At 38.8% G+C, this 27,648-nt stretch overlaps 3 protein-coding genes and 1 long non-coding RNA gene across 9 annotated transcripts; 2 read left to right on the top strand and 2 right to left on the bottom strand.

Moving 5' to 3' along the window:
• Positions 1-1,068: 1,068 nt before the first annotated feature.
• tmem72 (transmembrane protein 72) lies at positions 1,069-5,974 on the top strand. Of its 3 annotated transcripts, none has more exons than XM_026308943.1 (5): positions 1,069-1,450; positions 3,849-3,915; positions 4,647-4,718; positions 4,975-5,114; positions 5,326-5,974. In XM_026308943.1, the coding sequence occupies exons 1-5, from the start codon at positions 1,375-1,377 to the stop codon at positions 5,757-5,759; spliced, it is 789 nt and encodes a 262-aa protein (XP_026164728.1). In that variant the 5' UTR covers positions 1,069-1,374; the 3' UTR covers positions 5,760-5,974. The 3 variants fall into 3 exon arrangements, with proteins under 3 accessions (XP_026164728.1, XP_026164730.1, XP_026164729.1); XM_026308945.1 differs by having other exon boundaries at positions 5,497-5,974; XM_026308944.1 differs by having other exon boundaries at positions 4,978-5,114.
• Positions 5,975-7,980: 2,006 nt separating this feature from the next.
• On the top strand, positions 7,981-27,533 carry rassf4a (Ras association domain family member 4a). 4 transcript variants are annotated; one of them, XM_026308928.2, is made up of 13 exons: positions 7,981-8,192; positions 12,733-12,801; positions 12,935-13,010; positions 19,871-19,977; positions 20,520-20,578; positions 21,273-21,442; positions 21,862-21,963; positions 22,045-22,096; positions 22,210-22,331; positions 23,053-23,150; positions 23,407-23,470; positions 27,012-27,142; positions 27,393-27,533. In XM_026308928.2, the coding sequence occupies exons 2-12, from the start codon at positions 12,749-12,751 to the stop codon at positions 27,021-27,023; spliced, it is 915 nt and encodes a 304-aa protein (XP_026164713.1). In that variant the 5' UTR covers positions 7,981-8,192; positions 12,733-12,748; the 3' UTR covers positions 27,024-27,142; positions 27,393-27,533. The 4 variants fall into 4 exon arrangements, with proteins under 4 accessions (XP_026164713.1, XP_026164714.1, XP_026164716.1 ...); XM_026308929.2 differs by having other exon boundaries at positions 27,373-27,506; XM_026308930.1 differs by lacking the exon at positions 7,981-8,192 and adding an exon at positions 12,088-12,188.
• LOC113131562 (C-X-C motif chemokine 9-like) lies at positions 10,739-12,093 on the bottom strand. Its single transcript, XM_026308956.1, has 4 exons — positions 11,944-12,093; positions 11,634-11,763; positions 11,463-11,546; positions 10,739-11,284 (listed from the first exon to the last, which is right to left on the bottom strand). Exons 1-4 carry the CDS (start codon positions 12,008-12,010, stop codon positions 11,152-11,154), a joined length of 414 nt encoding a protein of 137 aa, XP_026164741.1. The 5' UTR covers positions 12,011-12,093; the 3' UTR covers positions 10,739-11,151.
• Positions 17,395-18,485, bottom strand: LOC113131566 (uncharacterized). The gene is made up of 2 exons (XR_003295814.1): positions 18,331-18,485; positions 17,395-18,050 (listed from the first exon to the last, which is right to left on the bottom strand). It is a non-coding gene; the product is annotated as an uncharacterized LOC113131566 (long non-coding RNA).
• Positions 27,534-27,648: the final 115 nt, after the last annotated feature.

Genomic DNA, 27,648 nt, shown 5'->3' on the forward strand with positions numbered 1-27,648 from the left:
TCAAGATAAGCCATCAGATCTGCAGCTATAAATTTCATTCAGTTTTACTGCGTTTTCACAAATGCAAAAGCTAAAGATACTTTCCAAAGAACATCTGATTAACAGGATGAGTGTGCAACCATGCAGCTCTGTACCATCCATAGAAAAGCTGCAACAAATACAGTGTCCTTTGTCATTACATATCTAGTATCAGTAGTTTTTGCAGCTCTGCTGAAATACACTTACAATGCACTTGACCTACCACACCATAAATACTACAAATAGCCTGAAAGCTAAGCCGGAAACAAGAGGAACAAAAAACAATAGTGTCTTTGTCGAGATTTAAGGCGATTTATGCAGCTTACTTTGGCCCCTACAAGAAGTCAGGAGGTGTGTGTGTGCGTGTGTGTGTGTGTGTGTGTGTGTGTGAACACTGTGACTATGACTGCTCGTTTCAGCAGGCCTCTGCCATGCCTGAACAAGTTCACAGCTCAGATAAACCTGCGTCAATGATTATATAAGCTTGCATTTTTGCATGTATATGTGTATCAAAGGGTCTCCGTCGGTTCTTGTGACATTTTATCCCATATCCACTGCACTGCTAAACTATTCACCATGTGCAAAGAGGCAGTGTTGCATTTAAGTAAAACCGCACGCTAAGTGGAACTTGTTTATAATATTTCCACTTACTGACGCAAGCCGCAGCATTTTTCGTCAGTGTGCACTCTTTCTGAAATAATGTCCCAGTCAATGAATGCCCAATTGAAAGTTGCATGTAGTCTGTAGTCATGTAGGTTTCTGATGGTTTGATTGCAGTGAATTGCTGAAATCCACAGAATGGAGTGAAATTACACAGGGGAAAACAAGAGCAAACCGACAGGGAGGACAACGTCAATGATCTCCTCTGCAGTGCAAGGTTGCATACAAATTACTACTAAGTCTGAATATGTGTGTGCATTTGTGGTATGTGTGACTTACTGTAGTTTTACATTAATTCTTTGCAGATAATTTTTAACCTGCTTTAATGACAAATGTCATCTGGTGCACAACTCAACCGAAGCTGAATACTTTCACCTTGACATACAGGCGTGGAACACTAAACCAGCTGAAAGTGGCATTGTTATGTGTGTGTATAAGGCTGATTAGCAGTTGTTGGAGCAACAGGGGCATTGAGTCACAAACCTGACTGAGGTAAATTTGTCCAGTCTCCACATCATGGCCCTCATGGAATACCAGACTTTGTTTTTTAACTAGCAACTGTCCATCTAGGTAACAATCAACTATGTGTCTACAATTGTAGTTTAGTAAATACTAGGGCACTAGCTATTTCAGATACTGTTAGAGACGTGTGAAGGTTACATTTTTAAACTGCCAAGTGGGAAAGTATTTGAGGTCATGGGAATCACAGCAAGTGTATGCTGGATTGTAGTGGAGTGCATCTGCAGGATTCTTGGTGTTTCTACAGCAACAGGTAAGTCTTAAATAAAAACAGAACTAAATAAATATAACAAGATTAAATTCTGAGTCATGTGTATAATTTACAGTTTCACAGTGGGTATGATTTAGTTCTTTGACTACACTTTTAGTTGTATTAGTAGCAATAGAAGTAATAGCAGTAATACATTTTATCTGCTATGAAGTGTTGAAACCTGTTGTTTAAAGCTTAGATTTTATTGTCATCACGAAAAAAGATTTGTCCCCCCTCAATCTCCAGAATCTCACCTTGTTTAGGAGCATTTTTACGCGCTCGTGCAGCAGACAGTTACCCAGCTAGACCTCCAAACTATCTCTGTATATAGAGCATACAGTATAAAAACATACTTGCTTATACATAGTTGTATTATTGTCCCTCCTCCTCTGTTTCCCTCACAGATAACACATAGCTCTGTTAGCCACAATAAATCATCACAGGGGAAAGAGCTCTCTGGTTGCTGCCTCTTTCAAAAAAATATGGCTCTGCCTTTTTTTTAACTTAAAACAGCTGCAGACACTGAACATTTACTGAAAGACATGTGGTGCACATGGCACCAAAATCAGCTCTCTGCATCCAGCTGGTGGTTACTGGAATTGTGTAGTTGTAAGCTGTTATACATGTATAATTACAAGGGTTTTATGTGTCACTATGTGTGTTAATGGTATGTCTGCATGTGCCTCTGCCTGCCAGTGTGCTCATATACCTGCATTTCTCTGACAGCCTGTCTGCATATTTGTACGTTCTATAGGCACCAACATGCACAGAGCAGATACATCCTAATATTAGGTAATGAATCTGCAGTGGGAATAACTCTCCTATAAACTACCAGAAACCATTTAGCTACATTGCCATGATTTCCCTTTAGTGCAGAATCTCTCTGGTATCTTTGTCTCTGAGTTTCTGGTAAACATGCAAAAGAAATTGTTTCATCGTGTTTAGTTGCAGTGACCACTTAACAATGCTTACCTCTTTCAGACCTCACGGGGAGAAGATTGGTTAATACTAGGAGAGAATTTATAAGACTTTGTTCTAATCTCATTTCATATTGTTCAATATTTTCAAGTGTCAGCATTCATATATATAGACAATATACACAATAAGGGAATAGTCTGACATTGTTTGTGTGCATAAGGTGTGTAAACAGAGGGCCACAGCTAACCTGGATCTGTCTAAAAGTGAAAAACTGTCCAGCCTAAATGGGAAGATGCTTTGCCTGTCCAAGGAATAGTCTGGCACACAACCCACAGAACGTATTGTTGACCATGTATGGACAAAATATGATGAGCACGTGACATTTCAGAGGTGCTGGTCACTGTTACCTTTGGACAGAGCCAGGCAAGCTGTTTTTGTTTCCAGTCTTTATACTAAGCTGAGCTAAGCAGTTGCTGGCAGGAGGTTTATATTTTCTATACTGACAGGAGAGTGATATCAGTCATGCCATCTAACTCTTGGCAACAAAGAAAATATGCTAATACTTCACCAAAATGTCATACTAGGCCTTTAAAAGAAGTATGGATAAATTAAATGAAAGTACTTTATTGGTTCCTTCAGGAAACACCCTTTCAGTTTCTCCCACACCAATTAGGTCAGAGGTTAAAGGCAGCTATAGAAGAGATACACCATCTCATCCAGGGGTATTACAGCAAAGCTGGTTGTGCATAAACGGAAGAAAAACTGGAAACATCTAGTTGCTTTTCTATAGTGAGTGTTTGCTTTGTGTCATTCATCACTCTGTTATTTATCACTCATGAGCCCAAGCTGTCAGCCTGTAGAAACAGTTATGAGCATGCTGTAGTATGCCATCCTGTGGCCACTTTGCAAACAGGTGGTGAGATTTGTTTATAATTGTGGTTCACTGCCAGAAAATCTGTGGCATGTTAAATGCACACACTGTAAAATGTGCCTGTCCTGCTGACAGTACTATGGTAACTGAAAGAACAAGTAAGCGATTATCACATATTTTGTGATCATGACAGAAATAATTGCAACTACTTATCAAAATGAAGTGTTCCTAAGTTTTATATAATGTATAATGGTTTGATCCTAAAGGATGATCTCAGGCTGGGTCACTTTAGGTCACCTAAAGTCAGTCTTTATTGCATGGTGAGAAATGTTTGGGAAGAGGCTGTAATAATACGATACAGACTACCTTGAAACCAAAATCACAGTGGTGCATTTGAAAATGTGCCAGCAGTGCAAAGGAAAGTTGCACCATGGTAAAAAATATTAGCAATATTTATACAAACAGGAGACTAGCTACTGCAATCAAATCTGCAAACTTTTAAAAACTCATGAACTTAGTCTGACATCTGGTGGACAGAATGTGTTCAACAGTAAGTCCCAGAATTAAGTAAGAAAGAAAGAAAGAAAATATCTTGCTACTTTTTGTTTTCAGTTTTGTGCGCCGTGGGAGTGGAGACCCTACAGCAGGGAGAATTCAACAGTCTTGGCATTTACCTGTTGTAAGTACTTAAGTTTGTAGTCTACCTTGTATTGTGCTGCATAAATTTAAACCTACCAATGTGAACCTTAGTCTGGCCTGCCTCAGACTTAATTGGTAGCATTCTAGTTGCAAACAGACCACTTTAATATGGCAAAACAATGTATAGCCTAAGGGCTCATAAAAAGCCATTACAATATTTCACACACCTTTATAGTCATTTTATGTACTATACATAAACTTGCAAGGAGCTGTTGGGAAGGAGTCTAAGGGATGAAACGAGGTGCTGAGGGCAGAAAAAGAGATTAGTCTTTCTCTGCTACTTATTATTATCACTGTGGCTCACAGCCAAACTCCCACGAAGTTAGAGGAAAACATCTCCCAAAGGAGAACACAAATGCATGACTGTTTATTCCTTCTGTACACACAATACAGATGTGCAGGCAAAACACAACACACACACACACACACATACACAGAAACTTAGCGATAATTGTTCAGATAGAGGACAGTAAATGATGACGGGGGTAAGTTCAGGTTCAGTGGATTCAGATTATTATCAGAGTATTTAAACAAAATCTAGAGTTAAAGACTTTCTAAATACCTAAGTTTTCTTTTATATTAGATATCAGTGTCTTGTTTTTATTGTCCTTATCCCAGAGAACATTTTATACTTCATTAAAAAAACAATTTACTGGCTTTTGTCAGCACATTATATTAGTTTCATTTAGCTAACCCTGCTTCTCCTCCCAGAGTGTCATCCATTGGCATCATGATGTTTGAGCTGGCCTATTTCCTCAATGCCCTCCTGCTGATGTGTCTGCCGTGAGTACTCAGCTGCGACATCTATGTTTAGCATGGAGGCTAGTATAAATATACAGCGGGAAAACCACATGTTGAGGTCATTTTACCCAACTCAGATCTGTGTCAGGACAAAGCAAGTCCAAAAAACATAAAACTAAATGTGGATTTTGACAGGAATGAAGATATCGGTAGATACTAGTTGTGATTTGAACCTAACTGGTTATGTAAATAACACAGTCTGTCTTATTTCTTTTCTTCTTCCCTCTTATCTCTATAGCAGTCCTCCAGACTCGCAGCTCTTTGTGGTGTGGGGGAAGATGGCTCGAATTGGAGGCTTCCATAAGTTTCTCTATTACTCCATCATGTCAGTAGTCTGCTTCCTGCACCCTGTGTTGGTGTGGCATGCAACTATTCCAGGTAACATGAATGTCCAGTACTTACTCTCTTCGCTCTACAATAAGCCTTTGGGAGTTGTCCTACATTAAACCAGCATGTACAATAAGGGGCCCTGAAGCTAAAGTGGTTACATGGAACTTATTCATTTCATTATTTAAACCTGTTTCATTTGTCTCCTCCAACATGTAAGTGTGAAAAAAGCCCATAGAACTAGATTATTTTCTAACCGCAGGTACAATGCTTCTGGTGACAGCCTTTTTCAACTTCATACTCAGCAAAAAAGCAAAAATAAAGTCTCCCAAAAGGCCACAGGAGGGCTACAGAGACCAAGGCCCAACCAATGTCTGCGTGACAGAAGCAGCAGGTTCTGAGGGCACTCTCCCATTCTTCCACATGGTCACAGGACGGAGAGGGGGCGGACTGGGTCTCATAACCCAAAACCTCAGCCCCAGTCTGGAAGATAGTGGTGAGAGCGTCCAGGCTATGCTGGATCTGGAGCAAACAACAATACCTAAAGACACAGGCAGGGAGAGGAGGAGGTGGAGAGACAGAACACCCGCATGCTTCAGAGGTAGGGAGGAGCCTGTGGAGAGAGAGATGGAGGAGATGGATGACTACTGCGAGCCAGACATCACCTCAGACAATGCACCGATGATCACCGACTGAATGTATGTGCCCAGACTGAGCGCATGTGTGCTCGTACTGACTGGACATTTAGAGGAACAAGCATTATAAAATTGGACTTTTGTGCATTTTTGAAAGTAATAAAGTTCTTTGAATTTCATATAATTACACATCTAAAATATGAAGATTTTTTTTTATGATTTGTATATTTTTACTTTAAAAAGATTTTGCCCAAAATAAAAATTTTACATGTGAAATCTCGCTAAATCCATATTTTTTTAACAACAGCTACGACTGTAAGAATCCAATGAAACTGCACAATCTGTACCTACATATGCACGTGTGTGGCTTTTAGTCTAATAACCTGTTTTCACAAAGCCAACCCTGATTGAATTGCGACCAATCCAATCCTGTTACTGCAGCATGCATTATTCATAAGGTAATAAATTAGATGAACTCTTTCTGTTCATTCAGCATCAGAGAAAACGTGTGTGAGTGTGACTGGGAGTAGCAGGCGTTAGAGCTAGTGCAGGTGCATGTGTTAGTCACATTCAAGTCCGCTCATTGTGTGTTTGTCACGTGTGAGCTGTGACCATGGAGACGGAGCTATGGGAGGAGAGCTCACGTTATTATGGCAATGAGAGGAAAAGCAGATCTTCCACCAAAGCGCCGCCATAGATCCTTGTTTCACCAAAACATATCTAATGTGAAACACGCTGAACACAGTTCCAAGTATTATTTATCTGTCATATGATCAGACACAAACTCTATAAATCACCTTGAATTCAGTGTATTTGTGAAACAAAGGCAAGTGTGAAAAACCCATGTTAATATGTCATTTGTTTGGTTTGTTTTATTATGTTAGTTCTTTCTCGTCTGCTCACATCATAAGTCAGGAGCTTACTGTTTTGTTCTGTCGAAACACATACACACACACACAGTGTTCCTCAGTGCTTTGTTCACTAAACTGTAGGTCTATAACTGTATGCAGCCTTAAGAGGTGATCTCTCTGCAGCATCAAAGCTAAAGAAAGAATCAATAAAGGCAGAGAGCCTCATTTATCAGAAAGCAACTCGCTGAGACCAAAGGCCAGACAGCAGACACATGCACATCAACAGCCTGTGGGTTAGACAACTGGGTTAATCTGCGTTTTTGACACAAATTACATCCCCCAGCAGCTACATGGTTCAGGAGATGTTTTTTTTTTTTTTTTAATCCATCACAGCATTGACATGTGAATCCAGTTTAGGAGGGATGAGAAGTTCTGGTGTTTTGTAGAGAGAACAAAGAATCTTTGTGCAGAGTTTGCTGAGGCCGCTTATTGGGACATAATCAGAGCTGAGCTGTTGTCTTCATCAGGATGGTCTCTGGTCAGTTAGCAGTGACCCAATAATAACAAAGAACAGCAAAAGAACCTCAGCATTTCCAGTTTGCTTCTATAAATATTCCACCAACTTTGTCATGACCATATCCTGGTGTGCTGTTCTCTATTCAGCTTACTTCCCTTTTACGTTAAATCACAAATCCTATTCAGAGACAGAGAGACGGAGAGAGAGAGACTTCCCACAGTTTACGTCCAGTCTGCAATAGTTTCCTTGATGGCCGATCCAGGCTCAAAAACAGGATGGGAGATATAAATCAAACGGGTCACAGGGACTTCTTCCTCCTCTGTTGTGCTAGAAAAAAAAACATGGCTGATGCTTTAATGATGTGCTAAAGGAGTTAGATTTTTTTTAATCATTGCATAAGTTAATGTTGAGAATTTTTTGACGACAATAAAACACAGTGGTCTAAAGATTTATATGATATAAAAGAGGAAAATAAAAGGAAATCAAACATAAAATTGATTTAAAAATATAACCCAAAGGCATAAAGTTCAAGTAAGAGGGAGAGAAATTTACAATATTTGTTGAGATCAATTCAAACCAGCCACTTGTTTGTCTGTAATGGAAAACAAATTATGTCTCAAAACACAAATTGTGGGCATCCATTTAAAATGGTTTTGCATTCAGACTATTTTCACAGGAAATAAATGTATAGGATTCAATACGCACATATGAAATTAATATGTGTGGGGTTTTTTCATCCAAAAACACAAACAACATAATTTTCCAATAGGTCAAAATAACAAAATCAGCACAGTAGCCTATAGATGTGGTGTATGTGATGATCTGCTTCATTGTTTGAGGAAGGAAGAGCAGGATAAAGACACTGTGATTGATGAGGCTGAGGCGCTCAGAGGCACCTTGTGGAGAGGAGGTGCGCAACCTTATCTCTGCTCGCCCCGCCTGCGCTCGGCGCTGATCGGTTGAGACGTATTGGTGCGCGGCTTCTATTGGACCACGCTGTTGTCTCTTATACCCTACGGCTCTGAATACCGCACCACCAAAGAGGCGTGAAGTCTGATAACGAGCGATAAGCTGGATCCATCGCTGCTGGATATACGGAAGAAGACGGAGGACGCGGTCTGCTATGGTAAGAGCCAGACAGGTCTCATATATTTTTAAACAAAAAGATCAGGAGGGCGGAAACTTCCCCTGGAACAATGGGCTTAAATCCTAAAACAACAACATGCACTGGTGACAAGAGGTTTTCTGAAGTTGGATCAGGTTCCTGATGGTTTTGTGTATTTAGGGATATTAAAGCAGTGGTGACCGGTGCGAAAAAAAACTTTCCTTTCTGTCAGGTTTAATCCTTTATACTGCTGTTACCTTATAAAACGGCATGTCCATTAGAGTAAGAGCTGCAACAGAGAGGTGTATGCGATTTTGCTGAAATTGCTATTTAGGCATATTTTATGAAGTCCTGTGTTTGGGCGCAGCTGCCGCTATAGGTGCGATAATTGGATACGAATCTCGCGATAATCAAACCAATTAGCAGACCTGCAATGAAGGTTCTTTGTCCACCGAGGGAGCGTAGGCTGCGCATAGAGGTAATGCGTAATTTAGACCGAGAAGAGCAGAGAAGGAAAGGAGAACGAGAACAAGAACAAGAAGAGATGAAGAAGGAGAAGAAGAACAAGGAGAAGACAAGAAGAAGAAGACTGAACCCTGTTTGATTTGCACAGCTCTGATTGAGCTTTTGGTCGATTTCCTGTGCTGCCATGTGTGACTGAATAATACATAATAATGGTGACAGAGCCCTTTAAGTTATGGAATATTTATAGCCTTATTATGATGTATAAATATGTATGAGAGATAGAGTGACCATCCTTTTATGTATCCACATTGTCAGCAGTGTCCTTGGATGTGAGTGGAGGTGGACAGAGGTCAGGGGTCAGTAAAGGGAGTGAGGAGGGCCAGTAGATTTTGCTGCGCTCTCTGATTAATAAAAACATTTTTGGAATTTACTGTAGATGATGAAATAGTCCTTTTAATGGAGTTTGACTTTGGAGGTTCATCGTTATAAGAGCAGCAGTGTGATAGAAATGAGAAAGACTCTTACAGAGGTGCTGAATTTGCACCTCACTTCAGAGTCCCACAGTACTGTGGTCAGCAGCAGCCAGTCTGTTTCCTGGTTTTTGTGGTGACTATTGCTGCTCATGCCAGCATTTTTCTTCCTTCTTCTTTCTTTTTCTAGCTAACTTCTGTTTCAGCTGTGAGACGTGCATCATGTGACAAAGTGATGCACAGTATACTATGGATCCTGAGTTAGTCCAGAAAGTCCCACTGAGTAACTCAAAGCATTTGCACTCAAGGTCATCACTGTCTAAAAACGAATAATGCTTCTACACTGTTTCTAAAATCCCAATAAACGTCAGTCATGCTTTAGACACTAGGTGGCGCCATCATCAACAGTATGATCCTGTGGTTTGACCCAGTATCAGTTCACAGTAGATGGGTCTATGGAACAGATGAGAGTTAAATAGGACGTTATATTTCTTTTTATTTTATAAACATAGTAAAAAAAACAACAAAAACAAAAAAAAAACTAAAACTGGACTTAATGCCAGAGTACACTTGACTAAAAATATAAAGGTTTCATTAACAGCATATAAAGTACCAAAAGTAATTTTTTTTTATTACGGTATTGTATTTTATTATTCGTATGAGTGGTGATGATCGAATTAAGCTGCACTTAAATATTGTATGTGTTTTTTTCGACTGATTTTTTTTTTTTTTTTTTTTTAAGGAAGTTTGTGTTGGTCCTGTGTTTTTCTGGAATAAGAGTTATCAAATTTCACCAGTATCTGATTTCAGTGAAAGCACCTTGCTGCTTTCACTGACAAAGCACCAGTTATTAAATGTCCTTAAATGACCCAGTCTGGTCTTTACTTTCACTTTCCATTTTACCAGCATGTGCTATCAAGCGCTAAGTGATCATGAGATCACATAGCAGTTTCCCAACAGCTCAAATCAATATTAGTAGTTGGAAAATAAAGCAGGCTGGCACATGCCTTTGGTATTCACTTTCTATTGCCCAGATTGTTGTGAGTGCGGACGAAACGTAGGTAAAAGTATTATCTGTGTGTGTGTGTGTGTGTGTGTGTGTGTGTGTGTGTGTGTGTGTGTGTGTGTGTGTGTGCGTGCGTGCGTGCGTGCGTGCGTGCGTGTGCGTGCGTGCGTGCGTGCGTCTCTTTTGTGGCACCCTTGGTGTCTGTCTTGTCACATGCTTTACAAGAAATCTCAGAGCTGGTCTTATTAGTAGCTATAAAATCACTCATAGGTCCATGCCCTGATCATACAACACCAGACAATAATCCATAAAAATATAAAACACTAGAACCACCTGCACAATTAACAACATGGGGTTTTCTGAAATATATATACTTCGATTTATAAATACGTTCACATGCTATTACAACTCACAGTTTGCTCCTGGTATAGCTCTAAAATATTTGTGCAGATGTTCTGATTTAGACATGTTTACTTTGGGCCTGGCACTAACTCACATCCTGTTGTTTATTAACTAAAGCTGAGACTTAGGATTAAGTGACCTCTTATATCCTGCCCACTGCATCCTCTCTTCCATTCTTCAGTTTAAAGGAAATCACGAATGTTAAGATTAAATGCCACACCCAGTTGCACTATATTTCAGAAGTATTTATTTTTTAACAAACTGTCTAAAAATCATCTGTATTCATATAAAAAAAAAAAAATAAATAAATAGCGAACAAATTGTTCAGTTAGCATTTCCAGGAATATACACAGAGCTACTTAAACAATTATTTGACCAATGAATAGTGTTTTTAAACTTTAAAAAAAAAGTTATTTACATTTATGACAAGCCTCCAGGGCTTAGTTTTAAACATGACATAAGTCATTTGCACAAGAAGCTCACGCTGCTCCTTTATAGAAAGAGTTTGAATTTAACACAAACAGCATCTTAGAGCAGCAGATGGTGGCCTGGAGCTACAAGTCCACAGTGTACAAGAATCAGCATGTACACACTGTTTTTCCATGCAGTAGTTTGTACTATTTGTCAGTCTGGTTGACTAGTGGGAGTTTGGGGATGAGGCTTTTTTTTTGTGGCTCCGGCTCCTCTGTTGTGGTTTCTGGCGCTGACCACCTCTCCGCCTCCTCAGCCTCTTCAGACACATCTTTGTATCACGACCCATATTCTGAGATCTAGAAAACATATAAAGGAGTACAGTGTTCAGTTTACATGTAGGGCTAAGGGTAGACACTCTGATTCTGCTGCCACAGCTCTGTTTTTTCTCCTTAGAGACGACAAAGATGTTGTGCATGTCCTTAATGAGTGTTTGTCTTTGTTTACTAATTAAGCTTTAGTGATCAAGTCTCTCACCTTCTCCAACAGCGAATCAGCTGTTTGCCCATTGGCCCATCTGGTTTTAAACATATTTGCTCATTTGTACTCTTCAGCGTCACTCTGAAAAACACATGCAAACCAGCACAATTAGTCACACTCATCTGGATGCATGTGTGCTTGAATGTGTCTGCGGGATCTGGTACTCACATCACTGTGAATTTGTCACAACTGGGGCTTGTTGGGTAGACCTTGAGCTCTTTGAGTTGTCCTCTGACACCTGGTATCGAAACTGGACAAAGACATCTTCCCGGGACAAATGCACTCCTTGACTCCCTCACTGCTCAGACAGTAATAGGATTAACAGGTTATTTCAATACAGTGCAACATGTGAGCACAGATTCAGTTACTGAAAGTTCACATGCTTGGACACTTTTTTTCCTAAATAAAACATCAGTTCCCAGATTTTATCAAAGGAAAATACATATTAATAAAAGCATAGGTCAGTTTGTAGTCTTACCTGTGATCAGTACACAGCAGAGGCTCAGGAAAACAAGCTGACAGACTGACTGAGGGTAATACTTCATACTGGAGACAAGCTAAGCGTTAACACTGACCCCCTGAGCCACATGTTGCTGTTTTATACCTATGCTCCTCCCCCACTCACTGGATTTTCCAAACCAGGAAATTCCCAAAGCTCCTTTCGCTCTCGAATACCAGGAGTCAGGAATAAGGATGTGGGCATCAGGGACACAAGTCCTCTGGGTTTGAGAAATATCTTTATACTCTGAAAGACAGTGGTGAATCTGTTTTCCCTTTTCACTGTGCAAAGTATTTATCAGGGAAAAAAGACTTGTGTTGCAGACTGGTGGGTTTCTGCCACAGTGGTGATAACTCAGTTTTCTTATCATCATTAAATTGTATGGTAACTGTTTAAAAGCAGCTGGCTGCAGTAGCAGGAGATTTTCTTGCATGATACAAGAAGGCACAATGTTTTCTGAGCTTCGGTGGCCATTGCTGCGACATGCTTCTTGTTGGCTGGCTCTGTGTCAATAACATCATGTGACTTCTCGTAAATCCCTGTCTCTGCTTTTAACACAGGGCCCATTAGTTTACATGTGTTTGACTTAAAAATGTTATCTTTAAAATCTGAACAGCTTAAAAAATGAATTTGTTTATTTTATATTTATCATTTCTTTTTTTTTTACACATAATCATTTAAATAACTGCAGTTAGTAACACATTATTAAGAGATAATACAATGATAATGTCATTTTTATTGCTTGTCTCTCATGTTGTTCTGCCACAGCTTGGCTCTGGTCAGAATGAGTGAGTGTCAGCCCTACGTGAAGCTCAATGAACAGAAACTTATACCAAAGTAAGTCCTGTCACTGCACAGCATACAGTGAAGTAAAATTTCTATGGTCATTACATATGTTAAATTTCATTATTGCCTGCGTTGTACATAATCTATGAGCACTAATCTTTTGTGGTGATGTGTTTATATTGAGGTCTGACATCTTGTCTCTGCTGAGGACCTACAACTGTTACCATGAAGGGAAAAACTTCCAGCTGAGGATCCGTGAGGTAAGAAAAGCTCAGTTGCACATATATCACCTGACAGGGGACACTGCTGGCAGAAGTAAGGTGGCACACAGGGAGAGGTATAGACAATTGTCCTGCAGTGTGTGGGTGTATTGTACAGATGGCAGCATATCAACTAGAAACAGTTTAATTCTCATGCGGATAATGAACATTAAAAAACCTGAGAGTGAATGGACAATCTGGCTCCAGTCCTCAGCAACAACCTGAAATTCCTTGGATCTATTCCAACATACCCAACTGCTGGAGAACCACAAAAAAAAATCCCCCTTTTTCCACAAAAATGAAATGGGAAGAAGGGAGGAAATCAGAGATTTTAAAAAAGCAAATCCACTGTAAACAGTTTCCGGTTGAGGTTTATCTGCAAAGCTGTTATTGTGCTGTTATTTATTTGATAGATATATTTATTTTAAATAGATTGGAATTCCCCTTTTGTGTTCGCTAGCAGGTTTGTGTGTAGAGACACTACACCCCTCACCATACTCATGACATTATCTCATTCTGGGAAAAACCCCTATAGTCATGCAACATGCAACATACACATGAATAATATGGAGGGACCAGTGACTAGAAAACTAGTCTTTAAACTATAAACTAGAAAATAATAATATTATAATAATAAAAATCAAAATTGAAATGAGGAGACAAAATATTTCAACTATTTTATTTAAAGTATTTGATGCAAAGCTCTTAAACAGAATTCATTATAGAAAACTTGCTGAAAAGTTTGCTGAAAGTCACAAAATGTCATTTGTTGTTTCACTAATAAACTAATAAAATAAATTCAGCCCAGACTTGTAGAACACCATAAATATACATTTAAGTATGATACATAAAAAATCTACTACGATTCTACAGCATTTACAGTACTTGTATATGTGTTTGTCTTATTAATCAACCTGTCCAAGGTTCCAATTTAGTGAGAAATGTTGAAAACAGACAAAAAAGGACCTAAGGATCTCAGCTTTAAGCCACATATATATTTATTAAATACTGTCTTATTATAACTATGTAGAAATGTTACTGCTAAGGATGAATGACCACTCTTAGCTAAATCCTATTGTTCCAAATGTGGTGATACTGAGTAAACAATATCTCGATGTCGTGTGCAAAGCCAGCACTGCTAGCTCAGCCTACTGAAAATGTTTTTTTTACTGCAGCTCACAATTTGATCATCTGAGTGATATGAAATTGGATCCCGATAAACATTCTGCAAAAAAACAAGTTTGTTCATGTTCTCTGTGTCCATGTTTTGGTCTGGGAGAAAGTTCTCAAGTTGTCTCATATTTACAGCATGTGTCCCTGAACGGTGATCAAGAGTCTGAGATTGAGACTAAGCTTGTGCTAGAGATGAATGGAGAATGCTGGTTTGGTGCCTTGCACAGGATTAATTACTCTTCCTCCTACACACATCTCGGTGTGATTTAGCTCAAACTAACCCAGAGAGCATATATGTGCAGCGTTGTTTGGCAGAAGTCAGCCAACTTATCAACTCAGTCTGTATCGTTGCTCCACTGACCAGTGTTGGAAATTTTGAGAAACTTCAATATTCTGTGGCAAATATAACTGAGACTTAAATGTCTTTTGAATATAAGCATTGACAGACTCGCCAAAATTAACAAACGGAGGGAAGCCATCAAGGAAACACAAAGGGCTGTCAGAACTTGGCGCTTCCCTAACACTAATTCAAGGTTAGATCAGAACTAAAGCTGTGGAAACAAAACATGTGAAGCCAAAACAGCAAAAGGAAATAAATACAAGCATGTAACTCAGGCTGCTGCTGCTGACCAAAAGGAGAGAGAGTGAATCAGTGCACTACATTCCCCATGAAGGTTTTTCCTCAGGCACGACCGGTTAGGGAAGAACAACAGATAACACAAAAAAATAACTACATAACCTTTGGGCATTGTTTTATTACTTCTGTTATTTATTTATTTATTTATTTACCTTTGTGTGAGGTGTTTCCATGTTCTCCCTGTGTCTTCTTGGGTTTTCTCTAGCAGGATAAGAGGTAGATAACAAATGGATACTTTTTTTTAATATAGGAATAAGTGGATATAGATGATGTATGGATGATACGTTGGCATACTTGTTTGATGGTTTTTATTTATATTCTAAAAATGAACTTTTGAACACGTACTGTCTTGGTATGGTAGTGAGAGAATAGGATTGCTGATGGTGAAAAAAGATTTATCAAATAATTTATACTTGAGGTGATATAGTTTTATTCTTAGAGTTTAACCTCATGAACCACATTGAGTGAGGCCAAATGTTAGTCAGACCTGACTCATTAGTTATTTTGTGGCCATAAAGAAGAAAACATTAGTCATCAGTGATATACATGGGACAGAGGCTGATCCTAGACCAAAATTCGGAAACTCCTAATGTAAATTTTTAGAAAAAACAGCGACTGTGTGAATGAGTTTAAATGAAGACCAGCCACAGGCACTGCCCTTCAGAGACAGAGCTTTACTGTGATCCTATCTATCCGACATGTCTGAGGAATTGTTTTTATAGTTGGCCAATTGTCTGGAATGACGAAAAACAGGTTCTGTGGGAAAAAAAGAATTAGGACAAGACCGTTAGTGGGCACGAGGACTTGTTAGTGTTGTTTTAGGATTACATTGTGATCATGCTCTATAGGTGTAGTCAGTTGATGATTAGTCTCATCGTGGGTGGACAAGTGGTTTAACTTTCACAAAACTACTGCATGAATCTTTGAGGAGAAAACAAGTTCCAGCATGTACCCCTACTAGAAGTATGACTGTATTCAATGTAATAATGTAGCTAATTGCTGGAGGTTCATTCTCTGATAATTGGTAGTGGTATTGATTCACCCTCTTGTTCGACAATATTTCATCACAGCACATATGTGAAACAATGGTTGCAAACTTCAATCTTCTGGTTAACTAAATCACATTTATCCTCCAAACCAACCTGTTACTTAATTGTATGTTCTGATTCAGTTACATCAACATTGGCCAAGCACAGGAGTGGCTGAAGGTTTTTGCCTGTGCTTGTCTACTGTAATAAACAACAGCAGTCTGTGTGTATGGAGCTCGCTCTAGTGGCTGTATCAGGTGTTTCTCTGTTTAAAAGCCCACAATTGTAACACCACTGATGACCACTAGATGACAGAGGAATGCTGGGCTTTTTAAGAAATCACTGGCGTGGTTGGTCTGTAGTGAAACAACACCAAAGCATTCAATCAGTAAGTCCTGCAATTGTAAAACCATGTAAATGTTATCAGTAGTATCAAAAGAGTACACATTAAAATGGCCCATTTGAGCATTACATCGAATATTATTGGATTATTGTCACTGTTTCTTTAATATGTAGGAATATATATATCAGAGGAGTTATTTGAATTATGCTGAGGTTAGATCTTCCAGGAAGGAGGCCTAGAGGAAGACCAAAGAGGAGGTTCTTGGATGTAGTGAAGGAGGACATGAGGATAGTTGGTGTGGGTGAAGAGGATACAGAGGAGGCAGATGATTCACCGTGGCGACCCCTGAAGGGAACAGCTGAAAGGAAAAGAAGAAGTTGATGCTAATGGCACAGATATTTAACTTAATTTAAAACTGGCAAAACCGCAATGTAGCATTAAAAGTAAAGTAAAAGTCATGAAATTAAGTCCAAACTTTACTCAGTGTTTGTATTTGCATCAAAATATACTTGTAATATCAAATGTGAAAATAGATGCAGCAGGTAAAGTTAATTATAATTCTTTCATTCCTTTCTACTCTGTTGGGTTAAAAGCAATAAGGTCTTATCTGTAATAGTTTGATGTTTTTCCTCAAAGAATTCTGAAGTAAACAGTGCAATATGAAATATAGTGGTGTAAAGGTCTATCAAATTGAAAATGTTCAAGTATGAGCCTCAAAATTGTTGAATAAATATACTAAGTGAGTTTTCATCACTGGCTAATAATATGGTTTATATGGTCTGAAATGAATTAGTGATTTTATTTGATCTTTCAAATAAAAGTAGTGGGGAAAAACTGTCCCCCTGTGAAATACATTGGTGTTATACAATATCATAGGTCCAAATACTCAAATATCTCAAACTTGTTCCTTTAGCGTATTTTAATAAATTATAGTATGTTGTTTGACCTTATTATCATCTAATTGCTTAATCCATCATTTTTTCTAATTCAGTATTTAGTTTCTAAAATGTCTAAAAATATGAATGATGTCATTCACAAGTTCCCAGATCCCAATGTGTTGTCATCAAACTTTTGTTTTACTTGACTGGAAAATCTAAAGGTATGAGTTTACAATAGAAAAGAGAAAAAGAAAAGCAAATTATTAGATTATTATCCTTAGCACTTTTGTAGTGTAAGCTTAGGAAAAACAACAACAAATAGATGCACAGTTATTCTAGTATTTTATTAGAAATAATATACTTTACATCTTTACAAATTCTTAATCGATGTAAACAGATAGACCTAAGTCCTGAGTCAACATAAATAGATACATCCCTTCCTTTCTCACAAGCCATGTGTTGATTTTGTCTTTGTTCAGCTTCATAAGTCCCAACGATTTCTTCCAATCATGTTTGATTATGAGATACTCCAACCTGCAGTGCCTGCAGATCTCTCACAACAAAAACATCCCTCTTCAAGTCCTTATCTGTCCAAACAGCCAGTCTACAGGGTCTTTGCCCATGCAATCTCGTTCTCTACCCATCCTGAGAGAAACGTCCTCTGTGCTGTTTAGGCTCATACTGGAAGGCCTGGAAGTCCTTACTGTGCGCGGAGAGGTGCGAGAATTTGAAGCTGCGACAGGGAGTTTTATCTGAGCCTTTGAGAGCTGCCGCAGCCTGGGGGACCTCTGGAGTCTGACAGGGCCACAGCTCGGTGCCTCAGCAGGGCGGGCGAGAGCCTGAATGCTTGTCATGTAGTCCTCCAGAGACTGGGAGCTCTGAGTTGACTGGGTAGGTGAGGGATGGACAGGCAGGTCCTCGAGCGTCTCAGTAATGGTTGGTAAGAGAGGCAGGGAAAGCAACAACCTCCTGCGTTTCATGCTACAATAGGACAAGAAAAATAATCAGACTTCAGTGATATAAAATCAATTTCTTTATTTAAAACAAACCTAAATGATGATTTTCATTTTCTTATTACAATTTGTCAGCTGCTAAAAAATCTGCCATTGTTTATGTGTCAGCATTTACAGTTTTGCCTGATACAACAGAATTTCTAAAAATGTTTGTAAAGCTCCTACAGTTCCTTTCAAATCAATTAGCAGAAATGGAAAAGGTACTAATCATAATAAAATAATAATCAAGACAACAAAAGAAGACTCACCTTTGATTTTTGAGATTGTAGGTCTGACACGCAGAGTGAAACAGAGCAAGGTCTAGTCCGCTCAGTTGAGTATGACTGGACTATAGCACGTACCCAGGCTTTATAGAGGCACACAGCAGCAGAGCCAATAGCTGCTGCTTCCAAAAATAGCTCTGCTGACCTTACTCACATCTAAGTGTACGTGTGTGTAAGAGAGAGGGTGTGCTCCTGCTTGTTCAGGAAATTCACAAGTGGTGGGTTAACTAGGTTCAGTGATGCAGCTGCTCTGAATGTTTATATTTCAGAAACAAAGAAAAAAGGCATTAAAAAAACTGCCTGTGTTCACCTTCAGTATTATTATTCTTTCACAGGCCTCCTTTTGATCCCACAGTTTGATACCACAGTGACATAAGGATATGTTTTCCATGCAAATTAAATAATTAAGTCTATTAAAATAAAAGGTGTACATTTAGAGGTCCAGGCAGCATGAAGAATTAATATCACTCCAAGCTGTTTATGTACATACACCAACACATCATGTGGCTCCTCAGCAATGGAGATTTAAAGTGTGTGAATGAAACCTTTCTGCCTAGATTTCAATTCAGCAGTTATATATCTACATTATATCCTGGAAACAAGATGGTTTATCCTACATATACTAAATAATATGATCATGTTTTCCATAGTTCTAAGATCTTAATAATTTTTCATTGACATTCCCGTGGCATATATTTCCCGGGATTCATATTAGACTGATGTTTTTATGTTGTACAACAAACCACTGAATTACTTGGAATTTAAGCTAAAGGCAACCTCAGACTTTCAGCAGGCAATGTACCAGCAGAGCAGACTGACTTCTGAGAATTAGAGGACTGAAATATTCTTATCTTTCTTACTTTGGTATTAAAATCTCTTTGATAAATTGATTTAGAGACTTTATCCACAGAGTTAGAAGAACTGTGTTTTATTATGTGATATTAAATTAGTCATAGTGATTATATAACGGGTTATTTTACACAAAACTGACAAGATGGTTTGACAGTAATTACAACAGCTGTGGTGCAATATCTGACTTGACCTTACTTGTTTAGTTGTACTGTAATATGCACATAAAGCCTAATTGGCTGTGTAATCTCAGACTTCACTGTTCAGGCCAACACATAATGGAGCCTTTTTTAAAAAAAAAAAAAAAAAAGCCAGTGTCAGTGTTTTTCTCTGTTTACAATGCACATCCAGCAATGTTACCAGTGTTTAGTTTTATTTTATGAAATCCAGACACCTCCATCTGTATGTACGTGACCCAAAGCAGCTGTATGTCTGTTCTCATTATTGCTGGTTTCTCGGACGTGACTTCACCCTTGTACTGTGTAAAGAGGGTGGGTCAAACCTGGCAGAGTTTCTCCAATATGAGAGGGCTCACCCTGTGGCTGTGAGCGACTGTTGCTGCACGTACACCTGATATTGAGCTGCTGGGCGGGCGGCCAGCAGGATATCCCCTTGGACCGTGGCTGCTCAAACATATTGTTTTATGTGTGTGTGTGTTTTGTGTTTGTGTTTGTAGGAGGATGGAGAGCTCATCCTTGAGGGGTTGCTGAACATCTACTGGGGCCTACGCCGACCAATCAGACTTCAGATGCACGATGACAATGAGAGATTCCGTCTCAACCGGTATATCAACCTGATCCAGGCTGACCCATGGGTGCCTTCATGTGCTGAATAAACAGATGTGGGGACTGTAACTACATCAGGGCCTCTTACACAATAGGAAAGAAAGTGAAACTCATAAAACCTCACCTTGTATTGTTTAGTTGAAGAAACTGGGGAAACGCTTGATTTTATTTTTATTTTGCCTTCTGGTGATACTTAGAAATTAAAGAGAAGACTTAATTGATAACCATGTAATATTTTTATTGCAACATAGTTTAAATGTGCAGCATGTAAATTGGGTTGTTCATGCAATTTGAATATATCACTGTTGTGCTTTGGTAACTATAAAAGCCATTTTCATTTTATTTTTATTTTATGGTGAAAACAATGAATAAATGAATCAAGAATAATGGTTGACATTACTTTCAAGGTTTTTTAATGCACTAGAACCTCAAATTTAGATCTATTTAAGGTCATTTTTGTACAACTCCTGGATACTGTAAAGATACTGTTGGTAATGTCAACATACATGCAGTGATATTTTTTTCTCTGTCTTCCTACAGAAATGATAGACCAACAGAGTCTAACAATAATACACTAGGCAGAGAGACTGGACTGGCTCGTGAGTAGCATGCACGTGCAGACCTTCTCACACGCATACACACACCTGCTGGATTAATGTAGATTACACACACGTACTGAGACAGATTACTGATCCACAAGCGCTTCATTCAGCATTTCAAGTGGAAAGACTGGCTCACATGTTGCACGTGCACAGATTATGAGATCCCATCCAGCTCAACTCACCAATAAATAAATGACCTGGTTTAGGCGACTTAATTAAATTTGTCACATGATGATCTTACTGTTTTAAAGCCTGATTGAAACAATGAACTTTCACAATTTAAATGAAAAGGATACAGTAGGTTTTTTTTTTAATTTTACATATACTCTGCAGAACTTAGTTTGAAAGCAAATGGGCATAGTTTATAAATATGTCTATATTTTGAATTTTTTTGTAAACTGAAACAAAATGTGTTTTAGGAGACAAAGTCAATTCTGAAATCATTTAGCTATTTTTAATATACCGTGATGCTGGCGATCATCTAATATCACAGAATAGGTGAAAAATAGACAGTTATTCATTTGTTTATATCTATGGAGTTTGCAACTTTCTGCTGCTTTCATGACGTCAAAAGAACTATCTGCAAATGTCTTCTGACTTCTTGTCAATGTAACTGCAATGAGTAGCTGCTGATGTACATAAAAACAAGCATCATGTAATGCATGTTTTTTTCTTTATGTGCATCCCTGAGGTTGTGACATGTGTGGTCAGGAGGAAGAGGACTCTCCTCAGCTGCTGAGGACCAGGAGCGACGCCTCCTTCATGCGGTTTCAGAGGAGGTCAAAGACACACACTGCCAGAGACTTGCAGCGCTTACGCACACACAGGTTCTCAATCAACGGGCACTTCTACAACCACAAGGTACAATAAACAGAGCACACTTACAAGTACACACATCAGTGTATCCCGCTTGTTGACACATCTCCAGGTGCAGAGAGGCAGTGGTTTCCTGTGCGGGTGTGCCTGTACTTGGGCTGAGTTTCACAATAGCCTGCTGTGGGCTGCTTTCAATAATGTGCCACAGAAAACAAAGTTACGCCGAGTTCCTTCATCAGTTTTTCCTGAATACACTCTGTGTGTGCTGTTACTGAATAGATTCCAGCTGCTGACTGAGGGATTTCCTTTCTGATTTAGATTTCCTGTTCAAAATATCCAAGGAGTTCAGGTCCAGGGATCCACACTCAAATCTAGGAGGTCACAAATGTTGATAAATCAAAGTTTAGATTACCCTGTGGCCTTTCATTTATCAGTTTCTGCCTGTTTGTTTCTCCTGGTTTCAGACATCTGTATTTACTCCAGGATATGGTTCAGTCACTAATGTACGAGTGAACAGCTCAATGACGACTGAACAAGTCCTCAACCTGCTGCTACACAAGTTTAGGGTAAGCAGTAAGAAACTGGCTACACCTCAAATGGTGTTTGAGTAAAACATAAACCTAGAAATAACCTGTGTGTCTTTGAAGGTGGAGAATAAATCAGAAGAGTTTGTCCTTTATATGGTGCATGAGTCTGGAGGTAAGTCATATATTTCAGTGTGGCTTTGTCTATAAAAACATTGTGTTTTTGTGGTTTTGTGTGTGTGTGTGTGTGTTTGTGGTCAGTTGCTTTCTTTGTCTGTGACCTTGTAGAGAGGACCCGCCTGAGAGACGATGAATACCCACTGGTGTCTCGAGTCCTTTATGGACCCTGTGAGAAAATCTCCAAGATCTTCATCATGGAGGCCGACCTGGGAGAGGAAGTCACGTATGATGTGAGCCTTGGCTTTGTGCCACCTCTCTCTCTTTTCCTTCATTTCGTTCATGATTAGTGACCCTTTTTCATTTGTCCTCAACATAACACACAATGACACACAATGATACAATGATATGACAGTTGGGTTAAATTTAGCAAGCTGAGAAAAGATATCCTGTTTTGGGCCTGATTTAACAATAGGCTAAGATGATGGACTGTGGGTTGTGACTGCACTAATATAAATATAACTGGACTGTTGCTGCAGAATTTATCTGGACTGTCTATGATTGGAGTCGGTCTTATACATGTCGTCTCAGGTTAAAGGTTCAGTTCATCCACATAACAAAAAAACTAACCTACTGTTAATGGCATCTGTCTATAGTTTGAGCCAAGCCCAATGGAGGTGAATGGATTATTTGTGATGCTTGAAGAATTAAGATATTTAAGACAGCTCATAGAGCTTAGTGGGGAGTATCCAGAATAACAGGGAAGCTGTTTCTGGAAAAAGATGAAGGTTTTTAAATGTGATTTATTGTTTGTTTTTATTACTCACTTGTTATGATAATGGTAGATCTATTTTTTACTGTATTTTGTCCTCACCAAGACATTAGACAATATAGTGTTTCTGGTTTAATTTTTAAAATATTAACAGAGAAAATGTGTATTAAAGTTATATTATCTTGTTATATTATCTATTATCTTACAATCTTGTGTCGATGTTTCATTCTTTTGCTCCTCAGGTTGCCCAGTACATAAAGTTTGAGATCCCAGTCTTAGACAGCTTTGTAGAGAAACTGAAAGAGGAAGAGGAGCGTGAAATTAACAAACTGACCAAAAAGTAAGTTAAAAAAATTTTTTTTCAGCAAACAGTTACAAAACTATATACAACTTGAAAAACAAGAAGCTGCTGCTCCTCACGCATTATACACATTATGAAACATTCACCACTGGCTGTTTGCAAGATTATATAATCAGTTAACTTAAAAATGAAACAATAAAATGTAGAACTTGGGTCATGAAGGAGACAATAAGACAAAAACACACCAGGCCTATCCAGACCTATAGTCTTTAATCCTGTTTTCTCACCTCTGCAGATACAGCGCTCTGAGGTCTATGATTCTACATCAGCTTGAAGGCAGAGCTCACACCAGTGACAGAGTATAGTATAGTATTATAGTATTACAATATAGTATTACTGATTAAATCTGTGTGTGTACATTATGTGTGTGAGTGTGGAAGTAGTGAATGTATCACTAATGATGGTTGATTTACTATGGGAACATTTCCAGATACTATTGTGGATGTAGCAGTAATGATAAAAGGGTCAAAGTAAAGGCTGTAGTAGATCCATATCATATGACATATATGTGTTTCTACTTTTAGAAGTACATATCTTAACTGTTTGTATTATCTCTTTTGGTAAAGTTATTTCTACTAAATGTATTACTGTTTTGATAACTATGGATATTTATACAAACTGTTTTTTGTAGTTTCCTCTGACTTGGACCTTTTTATGTAATAAATCAGTTTTAGTGTGGCCTTTATAAATGCTGCTGGATCTCTACTCACACAAAACAAAACACCAAGATCAGGCTTCCCACAAAGATAACAGTCATTTTTATTATTTCCTGTGCTCCCACAGTGACTGGAGCACAGATTGCCATTGTTCTTCTGAGTGACCCTCTGTGCCAGCTAGTTCCCATGCTGCGTGTGTGCGTGTGCGTGTGCGTGCGTGCGTGCGTGCGTGCGTGTGTGTGTGTGTGTGTGTGTGTGTGTGTGTGTGTGTGTGTGTGTGTGTGTGTGTGTGTGTGTGTGTGTGCGTGCCTTTCTAAGTTACACAATAGGACTATCCTGAGAGGGGAGAGCTGTTCCTTTTTCCCACAGTTTTATAAACAGAAATACTGTTGTAATATTTTGTAGACCGATCTTGAAATTAAACACTGACCTTCAGTCAGTTCACCAGTATTGTGATGTAATTAATCATATGAATATAGCAACAACAAATAAAAGTTAAACCCCCACACACAAAAAGACGAAATGATTGTTTTTTGAGTGTGGTAAAAAGGAGTTTTTGAAATTAATTCAATTTTGCAGTATTTGCTGCAGCATCAGGAAGTCAGGCAATTTGAATTGCTGGTTCAGTGATCGCAAAAACCTTAGCACTGACATTTCCCTTTGTCCAACAGCCATTGATAATGTTATTATTCCACTACAGTCCAGCACTGAGGGAAAGAGATTCCAGGTTATAAATATATATTTTTAAAAGTAAGAGCAGGGATCCAGAGGACTGCTGAATAATTTTTATATAAATTTAATAAAACCGCACTGGATTATTTGTTTTTTTCTCTTTTTTTCCAATCAGAGGTGTATAATGGTGTATTTTTTTCTCAGCAATGGTAAAACTACGCCCTCTACTGTCCAAAACTGATATTTTCCTCTTTCACTTCTATCCCAACATTCTGGCCAATTTTTGTTCATTTGTGAACTAATAAATCCCTTAAATTCAGCCTTGCTAAGAGGAGTCTGTAATCCTCGATCCTGGCTTTTCAAGACTTGTTTAGCCAGTACATCCACCTTCTCATTTCCCTCTAAACCTACATGAGCTGGAACCTAAATAAAGTTTACTGTTCCACCTCCCATACCTAAGGCTGGTCAGTGCTGGCAGACTGTCAGATACAATGACTACTTTCTTTCTGCTTTATTTTCAGTATATATGTAAATATTTTCCTTGGAAATTACTGATCAGTTTCCTCCCAGACTGTTATAGTAGTAGGCACATTTTGTATTTTTTCTTTTACTAACTGTTTCAAGTGAAACTCTATAACTGGTATTTTAAAAAGCCAAGAAGTTATGATTCATATTGGAACATAATATTTAAAATTGCACAGACCTAAACTTTCTCCTTTTGCTTGGCCAAACCAACGTAGACTCCTAAAGTTAGTTTTGTTATTTTCCCAGCAGTCTTTTAGGACCCTTTTAGAGGGATGGGAACTACTATGTCCCTACAATGTAACCCAGTATGCCATTATCACTTTCATTCTTCTAATTCTTAATTACAATTCTCCCATTTCCTTCTGCATTAGTGCTAAAAGTGATGTTTTAAAAGAACCACTACAAATTCTCAAAGCCTGAGCCTGCTCTACATCTAGTTTCTTACAGTTAGTTTCTGCTGTTGAATGTTTGCTAAACTTCCATAGTCTATATATAGATCTCTCTAGGGCCTAATATACTTGAAGTAAAGATGCTCTGTTTGCTCCCTATCCTTGTCCTGTCAGACAATGGCATGAGTTATTTACTTTTTTCCATTTAAGAAATTATGAATTCTGTCTCCATGTCCATTTTTCATCCATACTCCAGGAAACCTAACTTCTTTAACTCACTCTATTGATTGATTAAACAGATCAGGGGACACTATTTTGTATACTTCTGAATGTAACTGAGTCCACGGGGCTCAGCAGCAGCCTGGAGTCACCTATCTGTGTAGTACAGAGTGTTTTAGTGCTCAAAGAGCTGTGGCCATGAACATGAATGCGAGAATAATCATAATAGGATGCGGGATATCAGGAATATCAGTTGCACACAGACTCCTTAACAGCGGGTTAAGAAGGGGGTCTTTTATTTCTGTAAAGCACTTTGAATTACTCTGTGTATGAATTGTGCTATATAAATAAACTTGCTTTGCCTTGCCTTGCCTATTTTCTCCACTGGACCTCTGCCAAAACCAATATAACATGCTTAAAATCTAGCATTAACTTCATACCAGCCCAAAGCTTTGTGGAAACAACAGGACAGAGACAGACTTGTTGTTTGAGAAGTGCAGCTGATTTCGTGCAGTTCTACAGTCTTGCTAGGTAGTGAGAGTCTTCTATGGCGAGCTGTTATATCATGTAAAGGAACCACACTAATGTTTGTAATTAAGTCAAATTTAATTCAATTCAGTTTATTTGTATAGCAGCAAATCACAATATAATCATCTCAAGGCACTTTACAAAACCCAACAAATCCCTTATAAGCAAGTACTTGGAGACAGGACAGGTGGAAAAACTCCAATTGGCATTAGAAACCTCCAGCAGAATCAGACTCAGTTCAGGCAGCCACCTGCCTCAATCAGTTGGGCTGAGTGGATAGAACTGTCACTGTTCTGGCTCCATATGTATGGAGTAGAGTATTATATCTCTAAAGTAAATGGATGATTTCTGTTTGTTATTTATTATTTATCTGTAGGAGTCTCAAGAACTGAAAGGCAGTAACAGAGAAGTACAGTAAAACCGTTTTTCTTTATATGGCAGTCTGAACTGCAGGAGATAGCCATAGACAGAGTGCACTCATTTCAGATAAGACTTTACAGCAGTCAGCCACATAGGTCAGAAGTCAGAGAGACAGCCAGTTAAATATTGAATATTCTTCCTGCACTTGAGCAGCTAGAGAATATTTTAATCATCTACTGCCACCAATGTATGTGCTTTTACTGAAACTAGAATAGCACAGTGCAAAGGTATGAATAGTAAGAAACTGGTATTACAGAGGAACAGAGCAAACAACAGTGGATGAAAGACATGCCTGCAGCTGCTTTAGTCTTATTGTATTTAATGGCACATGTAGGCTGTGTCTGTCCATTGGCTACCTACTGCACTGTGTGAGTGAAGTGATTTAATGATGTTATTCAGTCAGTATCCTGTGGGTTATATGATTTGTGTAGGTCAGAAGCTGAATGCTGAGGACCTCTATGCTGCTCGGGAGATGCTTGCTGAGCTGCTGGATGAATGCTCAGTGTTTCAGAGTGAAGGAGGAGAACCCTGCACCAGTGTGGGAGAGTTCATCCGGTCAGAGGTACATGTCTTTCAGTGACTAAAATAATAACACTGGTAGTGTGTGTGTGTGTGTGTGTGTGTGTGTGTGTGTGTGGGTGTGTGTGTGTGTGTGTGTGTGTGTGTGTGTGTGTGTGTGTGTGTGAGCTGCCAGGACCAGGGATCAGCTGCCAGCCAGGTTTGGCTGTTAGACGTCACATGTTCTTGATAATAAACTGCATCTTACAAGAATTTATGAAAAAGTTTTTTTAGTCTCTTGTCGCCTGGTGCAGGTGCAACAACGAGCAGCAGAGAAGTGGAAAGCTACTGATGCAGCTGCCAGGTCTCTGCGAATGTGTATGATGAGTACCGTGTTGAAGGGAGAGTGCTGTTATAATGGGACTCACAGCCTGGATGAGGTGGGACTGGGGGCTTTTGGTCTTTACAAGACTCTACCTGGACTGGATTGTACATTCCCAGGGTACGTGCTCCAGCATTGATTAAATATTAATAATTTCATAAGTGAATGTTGCATCTTACTTGTGTTTG

The sequence above is a fragment of the Mastacembelus armatus genome, chromosome 15 (genome assembly GCF_900324485.2).
Source record: "Mastacembelus armatus chromosome 15, fMasArm1.2, whole genome shotgun sequence".
NCBI classification, from domain to species: domain Eukaryota; kingdom Metazoa; phylum Chordata; class Actinopteri; order Synbranchiformes; family Mastacembelidae; genus Mastacembelus; species Mastacembelus armatus.

Coding starts and splice junctions, on each gene's coding strand:
- rassf4a (XM_026308928.2), top strand. CDS start 12,749: ATGAGTGAGTGTCAGCCCTACGTGAAGCTCAATGAACAGAAACTTATA. Junction 22,097..22,209: donor TATGGTGCATGAGTCTGGAG/GTAAGTCATATA, acceptor GTGACCTTGTAG/AGAGGACCCGCCTGAGAGAC. Junction 22,332..23,052: donor GAGAGGAAGTCACGTATGAT/GTGAGCCTTGGC, acceptor TTTGCTCCTCAG/GTTGCCCAGTACATAAAGTT.
- LOC113131562 (XM_026308956.1), bottom strand. CDS start 12,010: ATGAAGTATTACCCTCAGTCAGTCTGTCAGCTTGTTTTCCTGAGCCTC. Junction 11,764..11,943: donor CTGCTGTGTACTGATCACAG/GTAAGACTACAA, acceptor CTGTCTGAGCAG/TGAGGGAGTCAAGGAGTGCA. Junction 11,547..11,633: donor TGTGACAAATTCACAGTGAT/GTGAGTACCAGA, acceptor TGTGTTTTTCAG/AGTGACGCTGAAGAGTACAA.
- tmem72 (XM_026308943.1), top strand. CDS start 1,375: ATGGGAATCACAGCAAGTGTATGCTGGATTGTAGTGGAGTGCATCTGC. Junction 3,916..4,646: donor AGTCTTGGCATTTACCTGTT/GTAAGTACTTAA, acceptor TTCTCCTCCCAG/AGTGTCATCCATTGGCATCA. Junction 5,115..5,325: donor GTGGCATGCAACTATTCCAG/GTAACATGAATG, acceptor TTCTAACCGCAG/GTACAATGCTTCTGGTGACA.